Genomic DNA, 15,706 nt, shown 5'->3' with positions numbered 1-15,706 from the left:
TGGAGGCAGAGAGCTTCAGGGACACAGCGCACAAGTCCAGTGTGTCAGGGGACGCATACCCAGGCTTTGGCCAGTATCTGAAAGAAAAGGAAAAGCTTTGCTAAAACTGGGCAAGCCAACGTGCTCCACGAGGAGAGCCCTGCGCTCTTCAGTCTGGAGCATGCCTTATTTGAGGGACGATTATTCCTCCCATCTCCTTGATGTTGCGTCAAGTGAGTTGGTTTTCCTGGGGTGGAACCCTGGCTAGGGGATTGGCAGGCCAGCTGGATTTACTCTTATGGGAGAGGAGGTGAACTCGAGTAATGTTGTGGGTGGTTCAGAAAGCCAGGTATCCACTGAGAGGTAGAATATTGGAAGAAGTGGCTTTCTCTTAACCCACGTAGCTCCATCTTTTTTTTAATGTGGAAATTTAAATGCTAAGGCATGTCCAAGCTGATGTTTACTTTCCTGGCTTTACCTAGGCAATGGAATTCACTAAGCGAACCGCTCACACACACCTGTTGGGAGACTCGATCAGTGCCTGGTTTGCCTAATCTAGAAAAGCCAAAGCAGATGCCCCCAGGGTCAAGGGTATGTGAGCTCCTGAAGTCTGGAGACTGAGAGGGATGGCCAAGCTCTTGACAGCCATGCTCTGCACTGGCGCTCTGCAGTGCTCAGGGACTGAGCTTGGGTGAAATTGAGATCTCCTAGGCAAGAATTTCCAGTCACCTCTACCACCGAATCCCCTGGGGGAACTGTTTGACTAAACCCTAGATTAAGGAAACCTAGAAGTTGACTTAACCTTTACACCCCTAACACATTAGCATGTGATAGACCTTTGTTTTTCATAGTTCTTGTCTCTAGCCCCACAAACTATTCCCCCACAGAAACATAGAATGTCTGCTATATGTCAACTATTGAGTCACTAAGAAACTGTAGGGATGACACGTTGGTGCCAAACTTCCCCCCCCCCCCCCCCCCCGACACATCAGGAATAGAAGGAAGAGTGCAACAATGGGGCTATGGGGCTCGGCCACACAGTGGACCCTTGAATTCGGTCCCTGGATGTTTTCTATCTCCTTGACCTGCCCTTCCTGGTTTCGACTCTCCTCCCAGACCTTGTTGAAAGTTTAGAAGCTGGTGTTTAAAACTTTGGGGAGGCTGTATGCATCCTGGTGAGAGTGGAATGCCCACCTAAGACCAAAGGGCAGATAGCTGGGTGCTAGAGGACGTCTGTGCAGCACGGCACATGCGCATCCCTGCTTCTTTTTCTCTTTTCCTTGTAGAGTTCTTCTGAAGATTGGCTTTTCAGAGTTCTCTGGTGAACCTTCAAAAGGCTAGAAGTCAGAGAGAAAAGGAAATTCTGTTTTAATTGCTCCGGGCCACTGTAGAAGGCACCTTCACTTCAACCTGTTGAAGTAGACTCCATCAATAGTCTGGCCTCTCTGCTGGGCAGAGTCTCCATTATGTTAGTGGATCTCAGTGCAGCCCTTTTAGAGGTTTTGGCAAAGGGTAACCCTTTGTCTGCTAAAGGTAGGCTCCTGCTCTGCCTGCCAGCCCAGTTTGCAGGGTAAACAGTGGGTGACCTATAAGCCAGCCAGTCAACTTGCAGATGACCTTATTAGGCAGTCCCAGGAGGCTGGTGTCTGAGGACAGGCTGGCAGTGCCTGCTGCAGCACACTCATATTCTGTGAGGAGAGCTCACGCTCTGGAGACATGGCCTAGTACTGATCAGTTAATTTTAGTACTCGGCAATGACAGGAATATGTGGGCTCCTTGGCAGACATGCTTTATGTATGGTGTGGTTAGAAAGTAAGTCTGTGGAAGGGACTTCTCAGAGGGTAAAGTGGTTCATCCTGCTTTCTACTATGTAGCGTGTTCTGATTCACTCTGTGGCCTTCACCAGAGATGTTTGTCTCCCTTTGGGGGAAGTGGGGGGGGGGTGAGGCCATAAAAACCTAGGACCTCAAGCATGAAGGACAGATGTGGAAGGGGCAAGGAGGTGGCCACTCCTGAAACTCCCATAAAGGTAGACACAGAGACCTGACTCCACAAAGTTGTCCTCTAAGCCCTGCACAATTTGTCTTGTCACATGAGCTCACTCACACACAGACACACACACACACACACACACACACACACACACACACACACAATGAAGATGGTGACAACAGTGATGATGATGATGATGATTAGGGAGAGATAAACCTGTTTTTGTTTTGATCCCAAGCCTGGGATGGGGAAGAGAGCAGGATGTTTACCACTTAGATGTGAGAAAACAGGATGTTTTCCCACTTAGAAGTAAAATCATCCTTGAACAGACTGAGAGGATACATATATATATATATGAGCCCAAAAACAGGAGGCAGAGTTTTCTGTTTGGACTTGGTTTTGGGCTGTTCATCCCAGCGCTTTGAGACGCTCCTAGAGAGAACTGCTCCAGGGAAAGTTTCAAGGCTTTGGACTCCAGCTGAGGCTTCAGGTTCCAGCTGCTCCAGGTTCCAGCAGCAGCTCTGGTGGGATTGCTGGTTTTCTGAGGTCCTGCTGACTACACCAGGAGAATTGTTCCTAGGAGATGACATCAGGTTTTGTTCTTGTTTTCCTTAATCTCCCTTCCCTCTTGTTTAAGCTAGTTGGGTTGTAAGGGAGGTAAGCTCATTTAATAAGTTCATAGTAAAGCATAATTGTTAGGAAAATTGAGCCTATAGATGATGATGATGATAAAATGAGGAAAGGGTTTACTCGGCTTACACTTACACATCATTGAAGGACATCAGGGCAGGGACTCAAGCAGAGCAGAGTCCTAGAGGCGGGAGCTGCTGGAGGGAGGAGTACTGCTTCCTGCCTTGTTCCTCATGGCTTACTTAGCCTGCTTTCTTTTACAACCCCGGAGCATCAGCCCAGGGATGACCCCACCCACAATGGGCTGGGCCCTCCCCTGTTGATCATTAACTAAGAAAATGCCTTATAGCCAGATCTTACAGAGGCATTTTCTCAATTGAAGTTCCCTCCTTTCAGATAACTCTAGCCTGTGCCAAGTTGACATAAGATTAGCCAACATAGGTAGTAATGACAAAAGGGTCCGGAGGTGTTCTGCACAGACTTAACTACAGTTTTGGTCCAGGGTATGGAGGGCTGACTGTACACTGCAGCATTCAGGAGAAGTCAATGGGTGTAAGAATAAAGCAGCTCTGGGCATTGAAACCAGACCTCACACATGCTAAGCAAGCTGTCTCTCCCACTCAGCCGTATCCCAACTGGAATGAGTTGCCCACTGGAAAAGTTCTGCCAATAATGGGACACCAGCTTCCAGTTCACACCTTAATCGCTCAGCACTTAAGCCTCTGTACATCCTGAGCAACCCTTTGTTGCATGAGCCTCAGGCAGCCAGTGATACAGTGACTGTTGGGTTATATGTGGACATGGAAATCAAGACTATGGGGTTGTCAATACCTGCGGAAGACCTGTAGAAGATGAGAGGGGGTGGGGAGAGAGAAGAATATGATCAATGAGGTAAGAAAGAAGGAAACGAAGGGAGAGGAGAGATGGTTGATGGGTGGATAGATTATAGATGGATGATAGATGATAGATAGGTAATTTTTATATATGTATCTCACTGTCTGTAGGCCTAGACACCCACATATGAAGAAATATTGGGTTACAACATATCCATTCCTAGATATTTTCTCCCTGTCCGTCCAAAAAACCGCATGCTAGCGTTACCGTCTCGTCAGCAAGAACGACGCTGCACACACAAACAGGATCCTTCTGCAGTAAAGCTTTAATGCCTCTTGAGAGGAAGAGCATAAGCTTACAACACGAAAAACGGAGACAGAGAGAGCAAACAGCAGAAACCCCTCCCTTATATAGGAAACTGTCCTCCGCTTAGGACGTGTCAGTCCCTGATTGGCTGTTGCTCATCGGGCGAGATGATGCCACGGGAGAGGCAGAGCACAACGAGTGGAAAATCCCTTCGCACATGCGCAGATTAGTTGTTTGTCAGCATGGGACACAGGACGTCAGCGCCATCTTGTAATGGCGAATGTGAGCGCGGCTTCCCACATGCTATATTTTAGCTCAGTGTCAACATATCATGAGATTCTGGACTTGGTTTTTTGGGTTTGGTTTTGGTTTTTCTGCTGAACCCAGAGATGGCTCTGGTTTATCAGAGACTGCACATAGCCTCCCTTCCCACATCCTAGTGTTCACAGGACCCATTCACACCTTTGCTCCCACGTTCACACCTCCCCCCTCCAGATAAGCTCACTCACCAGCACTTTGTCCAGGAAGCATCTCCATCTAACCCACCGAACTGCGCATCACATAGCTTTTACACTAAGGTTTCAACTTTGGGGCCTGCTGTAGGCCTACTGGGCCAGGGAGGCTTTCATGCTTAAAAGGATGTGCCTTGGAGGGCCATTCAAGCTTGGCATCGTATATGCCAGGCACCATTGGTATAGACACATCTAGGTATTTCAATCCAACAGGTACTAGGTCTTCCATTTTACTGTATAGTCTAACCTTGGGGACCTGATCTGCCTTCCTCACATAGCTTTTACACTAAGGTTTCAACTTTGGGGCCTGCTGTAGGCCTACTGGGCCAGGGAGGCTTTCATGCTTAAAAGGATGTGCCTTGGAGGGCCATTCAAGCTTGGCATCGTATATGCCAGGCACCATTGGTATAGACACATCTAGGTATTTCAATCCAACAGGTACTAGGTCTTCCATTTTACTGTATAGTCTAACCTTGGGGACCTGATCTGCCTTCCTCACATAGCTTTTACACTAAGGTTTCAACTTTGGGGCCTGCTGTAGGCCTACTGGGCCAGGGAGGCTTTCATGCTTAAAAGGATGTGCCTTGGAGGGCCATTCAAGCTTGGCATCGTATATGCCAGGCACCATTGGTATAGACACATCTAGGTATTTCAATCCAACAGGTACTAGGTCTTCCATTTTACTGTATAGTCTAACCTTGGGGACCTGATCTGCCTTCCTGGTGGCAATGACACCTAAACACAGGTATTAGGAGCATTCCTCTTTCACTAGCATTCCTCCACAGTTAGCAAATGTCCTGGGAGCCAGGGGTGCATATTGGGTATCAATTAATGACACCAGTGGAAAGCCTCGACAGCCTCTGGGTAGTCAAAGCTCCCTCCACACGTTTTCCCATAGTTCTAGAACATCTGTGATCCATCAGGTATTGTGTGAACCTTCTGTACTGGGAGACTCATAAAAACCCTCCTAGCAATTTGGTGTTTCCTTGCATCTGTTCATGTAAAAGCCATTGAGGGGTGGGTGTTGGGAGGAAGGAACTTTCCTCCACCTCCCTTGGTGATTGAGATGGTGTCAGCACTACTGCTGCGTGTTACCTCCGCAGGGTTTCATATTCTGCACAATAAATACTGGGCCTTTGGTGGCCTTCGTTGGTTGATGCTTCTCACAGGTCACACGTGTTCTTAGTGTTGCTCCTGGACACTCTGGACATGCCTGGCACGTCGCCTCCTCTTCCTGGACCTCTTCCCTCCCAGACTTTGTGTTTGACTCTTGTAGGGACTTCAGATAAAGGGTGCCATGAAATATTGAGCTGATTCATTTCAGTCAGTGTAATGGCCTTGTTTTCACTCAAAATGCCATTTCTCTGAAGGATGGACAGTGTTTCATTATATGCGTATTGCCGTGTTTGCCATGTTGTGATACCTCCAGTCAAGCCTGCTGAGGGCCTTGTGCATGCTGGGCAGGTACACGCTGGGCAGGTACATGCTGGGCGGGTACATGCTGGGCAGGTACATGCACTGATGAGATGTACCCTCACTCTTGGGGCGCCTTTGAAACATGGACCTCCTGTTGTTTTCCCACTTTTACCCAGGGAATCCCTTATCCATTTGCTGAGGGGAATGAACTTCTCTTCCCCTCCCCCCACCCCCGCCCCAATTCCACCTGAAATCTATATGATTAATTTTCATGGCAATTGTTAACACTATTCATTTGAAGTTTTATTTCAAAGACACTAGTAACTCTTTAAGAAGATTTCACTAAGCCTTTGCCTTGAAAAGGGAATTCTCTGTTAAAAAAAAAAAGCTGGCATGATTTTCTTTCAACACATCTGATAAAGAAGTAGCTGCGAGTTGTAATATATCTTATTGTTGAAAGTGTTTCTGCCCTTTCATGCCTGCACACACACAGCCTGTTTTACATTACCTTACGTCAATGTGGAAGGTAACGTTTTATTTGCAGCTTGTCCAAAGTATTGCTATGAAACAGAATCCACGGAGCACTTCAGGAAGTACACGGTGGGAAAACTAGACTCAAATGAGGAATGTGGAAGGCGTGGAGAACTCATATGTGATCAAAGGGAAGTGAGAGAGCCTGAACAGGCTCCCACTGGTGGGACTCCCTTCCTCCCTCCCTCCCTCCCTCCCTCCCTCCCTCCCTCCCTCCCCTCAGATTAAGCACACAAGTAAATTCCACCAAAGAACCAGAGACCATTTATCGTCGTTTTGGACTACAGCATACGCCTTTGTGAAGCAGTAAAGCGCTGTCTTCAGCCTGGGAATTTCAAGCCGGCCATCATTTTCAGAAGCGTATGTGAGCTTTTGGTAAAATCGTTTCTGTGGCACATCTTGATTTTAGAAATTGTCGCTAGCTCACAGTAGTGTGTAGCTAGACAGCGGCTCCATGCCATTCTGCATTGTCCATTTGCGTTCAGCTTAGTTTTCCAGAAGGATGGACGTGATTTCACCTTCATTGGGAGGTGTGGGGCAGCATCCCAAAAGCAAATGTGCACCAAGTCCCTGCAATGTATGAATAGCTACCATGTAGAGTTGAGAGCGAGGCCACATCCACCCTCTCCTGGTTCTGACCTCACTGTCATTCCGCACTCTTACTTTCTGTAGGCTTGCCAGAGAATTTGGCTTTTAGAAAGACATTTTCAGGGCTGGGGACGTATCTCAGTTGATAGTATGTGTTCCTAGCATGCCTTGAAGCCAGGGGGTTCAAACCCAAGCATTGTGAAACTAGACTTACCTGTGGCACCTGCCTGGAATCTCAGCGCTCTGGAGGTGGAGAAGGAAGGCTTGGGGGGTTCAATTTCAGCCTTTGACTACTGAGTAAGTCTGAGGCGAGCCTGAGATACCTGAGACCCTGCCTCAGAGGAAAAGGAGGGAGGATAGGAGGGAGGGAAAGGAGAAGGCAAAAATGAAGGAAGGACATTTTCTAAGTAGCCCATCTATGGGTATGTCTGTAATATTATATCTGTTACGTATTTAGTTTCTCTGCACTGTCATTTTGAATTAAACCAACTCTGAGAATATCACACCTGTTAACACTCCCTTACGAGGACCCACACGGCCCCTTTCTGCCTTATGTTAACAGATGAACGGTTGGGGAGGGTGGGAGCCGGGGTGGGGGGGGGAATTCTTTGGTAGAGGCCCTGAGATTCGTCCAGGTACTGCCGCTGCCTGGGCATCACCCACGTCCTGTGGTTAACCCCTCACTCAGGGGACCCACTGATACACCATGGTGCACTTGGAGGCAGTCTTCTCTCCGGGCTGCCCGTGTTCTCACTCACTGCAGTGAATAGCTTCCTATCTTCCCAGGAAATATCTCCACATCATCCATCTCGACTTTCTCAGCTGCAAATGGAGTCATGGCGCTTGCCTGTATACATAATAGCATAGATCCTCCCTGGCAGCCTTTGGGAGGACACAGTGGGCCCCGTAGGCAAGCACCAAACATGGAAATGAGGGCATAATGGATATAGACCTTGACGTCATCACAAAACCGAGGGCCACTTACCACTTAGTAGTTTCTTGGTTCCTTCGTGGCTGGCCTTGTTGCCATTTTCCTCCACAAGAGGCACCTCTACAAGGACAGCTGTCTCTTGTATTGCAAAGGCCCCTGTAGTCTGAGGTACAGCAGTGAGCTGTGCTGTTGTCTAGGGAGCTAACACCTCTGTCCTTTCTCCTCTCTCACAGCAAGTATCCTTACCCACGGAACCATCTCCTCACTCTCTCATAGGTCCATCCTTCCTTCCTTCCTTCCTTCCTTCCATCTCCCCAGTCTTTCATGGATGCTAGCTTGCTTACTTTTTCCTTTCTTTTTCTATTTTTGTTGTTTGTTTGTTTGTTTTTGTTTTTTGAGATAGGGTTTCTCCGTGTAGCCTTGGCTGTCCTGTATTCACATTGTAGACCAGGTTGGCTTTGAACTCACCTGCCTCTGCCTCCCCATGTGCTGGGATTACAGGGTGCTTTGTTTTGACATGAAATATAGGTTTTGTTTTTTTGTTTTATCTCATTTGGTTTCTTACACATAGCAGTAGATTGAGGTTTTTACCCATTTTTTTTTCATAAATAACTCTTTGTTTCTCTTTCTCCCATGAAGTCTGTCTGCTCTGTATCAGGGATGATAGACAAGGCCACCTTTTATGTTTTGTTCTGGGCATCAGTTCCCACACTCTGCTGAGCTCATGTGACATCCATTCCCTTCCAGACCGTGAGCTTCCAGCAGTTTCCCCCATAGTTGACTGTATCCACAGTACGTACAGTGCTCCTTCGTGGGTTTTGCTTTTAACAACTGTGTCCTACCTCTTCCTGGCTTACAAAAGGTAACTGAGCATGTACTGAAACCCCAAAAGGCCTCATGTCACTAGTGGTCTACAGCTCACACTGTCTTATTTCCTCTTGTCGCCGTGGTAAAATACTGGGCAGAAGGGACGTAAGGGAGAAAGGCTTTATATTGGCTCATGGCTTGAATGTCCACTTTGTCTTGGCAGGAAAGCGCAGTGGGGTCCATTGCCGTGGCTTGTGTAGCTGAGGCTCCTCATATCTCAGTGCACTGGGAGGCAGAGAGCTGGGACAGTGACCCCACAGGCCTGGCTCACTGACCCACCTCTGCCAGCCGTGCTTCCTTCCACATCCTATAGCCTCCGCAGACAGCGGCAGCAGCCAGCAGGCGGGTGCGCCTTCCTCTACAGGAGAGTCAGAGTACGCTTTAGTTTCAAAGAGTAACACCCTCCTCTTTCCGTCCTTCCATCCATCTGTCCATCCACTGGTCTTTCATTTTCAGCTGGACTTGTACCTGTGTCTAAGCTGATCTGCTTTGATGGGAGGCTCTGAAGTGCGAAATATATTTGTAACTTTCAGGAAAGACCGTTCCATCGTTTCACATGGTCATTCTGCAAACAGTCACTGCGGGCCCACGATGTGCTGGTTAGACACAAGTAAATGTTCAGGGGCAAAGATTGAAAGACAAACAAACTCAGGGTCCGTGCCATGGCATAGAGTTAGGACAAATAATTGACCTTGGGCCATCTTCACACTGACCCAAGGCTCTATCTCTACCAGTTGTCTCCTGGATGCAGGTCACCTCAGCCCTGTTTCCTGTGAGTTTCTTTAAAGACCCTTTGGAGGGAGGAAACAACCCATTTCTAATTATTGTTGATTGTTCTCCCGAATTCTTGATCCGGACTTGAGCCGCCCACCAGTTACAAGCTGCAGTTGGGATAGAGCCAGAGCGGGCAGCAGCTTATTGCTGAAGCTTAATGGCTTCTGTCTCAAATTAAAATGTTTGACTCTCCTGGTAATATCTGTCTTTCCTTTTTCCACAGTTTTGCTCATATGTTGCTTATAAATCTTAACTCTTAAGTATGAATTTTTGGCTCCCAGTTAAGTGAAATATTTTATTTAACTCAGCCCAAGCCAAGCTTGGGGCAGCCTGGGAACACTTAGGCACCTCACTGCACCCCAGTTGAGTCCCTCTGTGGGGTTCTTTTCTTTGGGGCTATTTGTTTTTAGGGAAAGTGGGGGAACATTCTTTGCAACACTGGCACTATAGTTAGGTCTCAGCCTTGTCTTCTTGGACCAAGCATTCTCTGCGATACCCCTCAGCCTTGTTGGGGCATAATCCAAAATGCCCCTCGCTGGAAGCCTGTCTGCAGCAGCAGATCCAGCTCTGACTTCTGCTCGTGAGCTGTTGGAGGGGTTTGATTTGTTGCAGCCTTTTGCTTTGTGTTCACCGCGAGCTTAAAGACACGAGTGCCTGGTGGCTCACGCTAGCCCTGCACTCTGGAAATTCGCAACCCAGTTTTGCTTAGCTGGGCTCAAGGCCATTCCTAGTTGGGAGTTAGCTGTCAGATCAAGCTAGTGGAGCTCAGCCTTCTGTATGCAGCCATGTTCAGAAGCCCAGGGCTTTCCAGCTGCCTGGGAGCCTTCAGATTTTCTGAGAAACAAGGTAAGGCAGATGAAATGTGGAAAATGCATTTCTGCACCCATTTTCCAGTGTCTTTGCTGTGGGACCCAGTATGCTCCAGCACCCAGCTCCTCCTGCGCCTGTCTGATGCTTTAGCTGTGAAAGCTCCTAACTGCAGCTTGTAATTGTTGAAATTGTCTTTTATCTTCCTATTGCTAAACCACGAAAGCTTTTATATAGCAAAAGTTGCTAATTAAGTTCCAAACTTTGGATTAAATTCTGAATGTGCCGACTGGTACCTAAAATGTTTTCTGAAACTACATGTCGTAAGTACGAACTTAGATCCAGCAGGCAGTGATGGGTGAGTCTTTTTTTCTTACCTCTTTGTGTGAGACAGTTTGGAGGAAACACTGTCTTCTCAGTAGCTTCCTTTCTAGCTACAGAGAAAGAGAAGTGTTTCCCATCTGATTGCCGTAGCACCGTTACATAGTGACTGAAGTGTTGGAACAGAAGTGAGTTGATGCAGGTATTTTAAATGCCAATTTGAAAACCAGCCGTTACTTATGCTGACTATTTCATAGCACATCTGCTCTATTGGGACCAGACTAAAACTTCCTCTTATAGCATTTGATAGCGTTTTGATCAGAATTGTCTTTCTTCAGATAGTTAAAGACGGGGTGCCGTGGGCTTGGAATAAAAGCCTGGGTGTCTAATTGGCTTTAGACACTTCATTCTCCTATGCCTTCCTATTGGTTCTAACTTCTAGCTTTTAGGACTTGAGGTGCGTTTTGATGGATAAAGAAGTGTTGGCATCTCTACTTCTCGTATGTTTCTTGCCTTGATCTCTGATCCTAAACAGTAAACCATGAAGGCTCTTCCTCGGAGGAAGGAGTTTCTGCCAAGGGTCTGCTTGTGTTTGGTCACAGCGCTTAAAGCTGCAGAGCAGATTGCTGACTGTGAGTGCAGTTATAAATCCTGTCTCTGCCTGGTTTTCATTAACACGTTCACCCTGGGTGTGTGATTTTTCCTACTTGGAATTGTTACCAGCTGTCTTTACACCATGTATCCTCTCTTCAGAAATAGACGAGTCTTGTCCAGCGGGATGGCTCCGTAGGCAGGACTTGCTGCCAAGTTCCATGACTTGAGTTCGAGTCCAAGGGTGTAAGTGGTAGAGAGAACTGACTACTCCAAGTGGTCCTTCGACCTCCCCTCTCACACCGCGGCACAAGCATACCCACACGCCACGCACACGTGGTGTTGTCTAGACTTTAGCAAGGCAGGAGAGACAACACAGCTGAGGTACTCCTGGCTCTTCCATGCCCTTCCCACCTCCCCACCTTCTTAAAGGGATCTCAAATCTACCAGGAGACTACATCATTATCTCTGGCTCTCTTGACCCAAATCAGTTAATTTTTTTCCCTTTCTTCCCTTCTCAGTATACAACTGTTACTTGGTATTTCGTTGTTTCGAGTTATTCTTTTTGCCAGAACAATTGAAATGGCTTGGAAGGGTGCCAGAGTGGTTGTTTAACCTGTGAGCTGTGCAGAGGCCTTCTGAGAAGAGACAAAAGCAAACTAGAGCTTTGTGTGTGAGATTTCTGTGCTGGGTTTCTCAGAAGGTGTCAGTTCTGTTATTTGGTTACTAATGTCATTTTTCCCTCCTGGAATGTCTTACGTGACCATGCAACTATTTTCACACTGTGTTATTTCTTTTCCCTTAGATTTCAACAAGACACATTTAGGCTTCCTTGGATTCCCACATCAAAGAAAAGCTGCAAGGTAACGCTACCTGTGTTCACAGACTTGTACGTTTTGGAGATGTGTGATGGCTTTTAAGATGATCCCTTAAATCCTGCCTTCTTTCCTCAGAGCTGGGAATAGGACTCAAACTTGGGACCTCACACACGCTAGGCAAATGCTTTCCAGTGAACTGTATGCCCAGGCACTTAGATTTCTAACCCATGAGTTTATTTGGCAGTATGTTTTTCCTCGGGTGTTATTTAGTTACATACACATTAATACACATGTACATATACATATATGCATGCACACACATATACACACACATCTATATGAGCTGGTGGCATGACTTGGTAATACAGTTCCTACTAAGTTCAATTGCAAATTCTGAAGTACATGTGTGTGCACGTGTTTATGTGTTTATGTACATGTGTATGTGTGTGGTATGGTGTATGTGTGTGTATGTATGTATGTGTGTGTGTATTGTGTATGTGTGTGCATTTGTGTGAGGTGTGGTGTGTATCTGTGTATGTGTGTGTATGTATGTGCATGTCTATGTGTGTCTGTGTGTGTCTGTATCAGTCTGTATATATGTACATGTGTATAAGTGTGTGTATGCCAGTATGTATGTATGTATGTATGTGTGAAACAAGCTGATTTAACAGTATTCTCTGGCAATAGTGGCTGACTATTCTGTAGTCCACACTGTTACTGGGAACTAACTGGGGACTAGAATGTGTGCTTATGTTATTTGTAATTAATTGTCATTTTAGGAAGTGCTAGTGTTCTTGTTCTCTCACCTACCTCTAAGCTTTTGAGTCTTTGCATCAGGGAGGTTTTTATTTAAAGAAAAAGCTTAGCCTTGTCCGTCCTGTTATTTTTTATTTCCACGCATCTTCCTTTCTTCTTCCCTCCTTGTCTACATCCACCCATGTCCTTGGGGGCTCTTGTTGTCTAGTCTTGCTACCTCTCAGTCACCTGCACGTGCAGTTTCCTTCCCCTCAGGGCGTTATGGTAGTAATCTGTTGTGTCTGCTGTGCTCAGACCCTGTTGCTGCTGTAAGACGATTATAAAAGCAAAGTGAGGCAGCTGCAGTGGGTCCTTTGCCACAGGCCACTGCCCACAACACAGTTAGGCAATACCAAGTGTAGGTGCAGAGTCATTGCCAACGCACTCAGCGATGGCTCTCAACTAGTGCATCACTGTGCTAGGAGGGGCCAACGCCTGTGCCAGCTGCCCTTCCCCTCAGGTGCTCCTGTCCGTTCCTTCACATTGTGACTCTGAGTTGTCTGACTCTGTAGTTGGAATTAGACAGTGGATCTTATACTACACGGAGAAGTCTCTGGTGTATTCCACGCACATCTAAGTATAAAGTGGATTAGAACCATGTCTATGGCTTGTTTTAATGGCGCCTTGGGCTCATTCCCTAACCTTTTCCTAGTGGATTATCTTAATATAGTGAAGCTAATAAACAGATAAATAAAAAGAAAGATAAGGACAGGGGGAGGCATTACTTATTCAAGGATAGGAAAGGTGTACATGGGGAGTCAAACCCTTTAGTGACCTTGACTCAGTAGGACACTAGACTTTGGAAGCCCTGGCTGTTACTTCATGTGAACTGACTGTTGTGGCCTGCCTGGCAGGACACCAAGTGTAAAAGGTGCCGCTGGCATAAAGTTCTGTGTGCATACAAGAAATACACCAACAAAGAAAGCCCAAATTATGAGGCAGTGAGACTTTGTCTTCTGGTTTACCTTTTGGTGATTAGCCAGAAGCCAGCCCTGGTGGAAATACTCAAGGGTGGCATTTAGACACCTCCAAGTTGTGTGTACATGGAGTCTTGTGGAGATTGTGTGGATCATAGCTGGGGTTGGTGTCAGTATATGTGATAAGACATCCTCCATTTTTTTTTTATTAGTCTTCCCTTTCACTTCCTCTTGTCTTTACGACAAGCCTTCATGGGCCTTGCCTCCCTTTTGTCCATCCTGTAGCTTGGTGGCTTGAAGGAATGTGTGACACTACTATAGTGTAAGCCTGGAAAAGGCATCCAGACTGCCTCGACAAGTTGCCGGCCTTCCAAGGAAGAAGCTCTATGTAGCATAGGATGGTTGGGTGGGTTAGCCTACCATACTCGCCTGTTCTGAGATCAAGAGGCTGTTGTCTGCCTGAGTAAAGGAATCCAATTCGCAGGTTCAGCAGTGTTTTCTCCACCACACACACCAAGCTGCTGCTAATGCAGTGTAATTACATGGTTGAGCACATAGACCCAAATTATCATATTAAGATAAACATAAATAAATGAAAAAAGTCACCAGTTATAAAACATGGTTTTTGTGCTTAGTGCTTGTCGCTTAGTGTTCAGTCTACATCTTAATTTAAGAGTGCATTAATGAGATAAATTTTAGCTTTCAGAAAGAATTCTCCTTTGACGATAAAGAGGAACCTGCCAACCTCAGGAGAGGCCTTGATGCCAAGTGTTTAGCTGCACTCCCTAAAGGTAAGCACTTCTCTAAATGGTTTGGCAGTGTCTGGGCGCAGCTCTTCATGACAGTTTTGCTGAAGGATGCTCACCAGCCTCCATCCTGTGGTCCCCTGCACGCGTCCCTTCCTCCCTTTCCAAGCACTAGATTCAGTTTTGGGCCCTTTCCTGAATTTTGCATTCTAGTCTTTCTCTTTATTCTTCCATTGAACTAGTGCTAGAGGCTGAGAGAAGAGGGAGAGTGAGCGCAGAGGCTATTTTCTCTTTTGCCTTTAACCTTCCTGCAGGGGCTGGGACTGTAGCTCAGATGGTGGAGTGTTTGCTTAGCATGCAGGAAACCTGGCTTTGATCCCCAGCACCATACAAACCCACCTTGGGTGCTCAAGCCTGTAATCCCAGGCTTTGTGAGGTAGAGCCAGGAGAGGAAACATAAAATTCTGCCTCAAGAAAAACAAACAAACAAAAAACAAACAATCATTAGGGATCGGGAGAGATGGCTGGGCAGTGGTTGACAGCTCTCGTTCTGGCACAGGGCCTGGGGTCGGTTCCCTGCACCTGTGTGGTGGCCCACAGCCGCCTGTAACTCCAGTTGCTGAGGATTTAGCGACCTCTTCTGGCCTATGCAGGCACCAGCCACCAACATGGTGCGCATACATGCATGCAGGCAAAAATGCATACCCTTAAAAAGAGAAAAAGAACATAAAGTTGGGTGGGAGGGAAATGAAGAGGAGTTGGGAAGGCAGGTCAAACTGGGTTATATGAAAAATATGAAAGAAAGATAAAATAATTTTTAAATTGAAATGAACTTTCCTTGAAGGCAGCTGGTCTCCTAAATGCCCGTTACTCTTCACCTGCCCACTTCCCCTCACAGTACAGCCCATTTTCCCTCCCAGCACAGCCCACTTTCCCTCCCAGTACAGCCCAGTTTCCCCTCCCAGTACAGCCCAGTTTCTCCTCCCAATACAGCCCTGTTTACCTCTCTTCTTCACAACATAGGGAATTTATGCTCAATAGCTCATGGATTTTATTCCTCCCTCCTTTATTCCTTCCCTCCATCCCTCTTTCCTTCCTTGCTAACAGGATCTCACTATTTACCCCTAACTGCCCTTGAACTCACAGGGATCCCCCTGCCTTTCCTTCCCAAGTGCTGTGACTAAAGGTGTCACTGGCCTGACTTTCTTGCAGGCAACAGAGCTGGTGGACACTATATCACAGTCCTCTTTTGAATTTTAAAGTGTTTTACTACACTTGTTTGTTTGTGTGCCTACACATCAGTGTGTGTGTGTTCCAGAGAATGCCTTTGGAAGTCGAGGGGCAGCTCTGT

General features: G+C 46.8%; 1 protein-coding gene across 18 annotated transcripts in view; it reads left to right on the top strand.

Moving 5' to 3' along the window:
* The window catches only part of SVIL (supervillin), a 201,622-nt gene that overhangs the window by 107,781 nt on the left and 78,135 nt on the right, over nucleotides 1-15,706 (top strand). For 11 of the 18 annotated variants that reach the window (XM_084782162.1, XM_084782161.1, XM_084782160.1 and 8 more), the window contains exons 1-3: nucleotides 10,131-10,206; nucleotides 11,885-11,942; nucleotides 14,309-14,400. In XM_084782162.1, the coding sequence (XP_084638288.1) occupies nucleotides 10,146-10,206; nucleotides 11,885-11,942; nucleotides 14,309-14,400 (211 nt within the window). In that variant the 5' untranslated portion in view covers nucleotides 10,131-10,145. Of the gene's footprint in view, nucleotides 1-10,130; nucleotides 10,207-11,884; nucleotides 11,943-14,308; nucleotides 14,401-15,706 lie in introns of those variants that run through there. The other 7 variants (XM_084782155.1, XM_084782171.1, XM_084782157.1 and 4 more) reach the window with 1 other exon arrangement.

The sequence above is a fragment of the Acomys minous genome (assembly GCF_964271855.1).
Source record: "Acomys minous genome assembly, chromosome: 5".
Taxonomy (NCBI): Eukaryota; Metazoa; Chordata; class Mammalia; order Rodentia; family Muridae; genus Acomys; species Acomys minous.
Note: the sequence above shows the minus strand (reverse complement) of the source record. Positions and strands in the feature narration are given on the sequence as shown.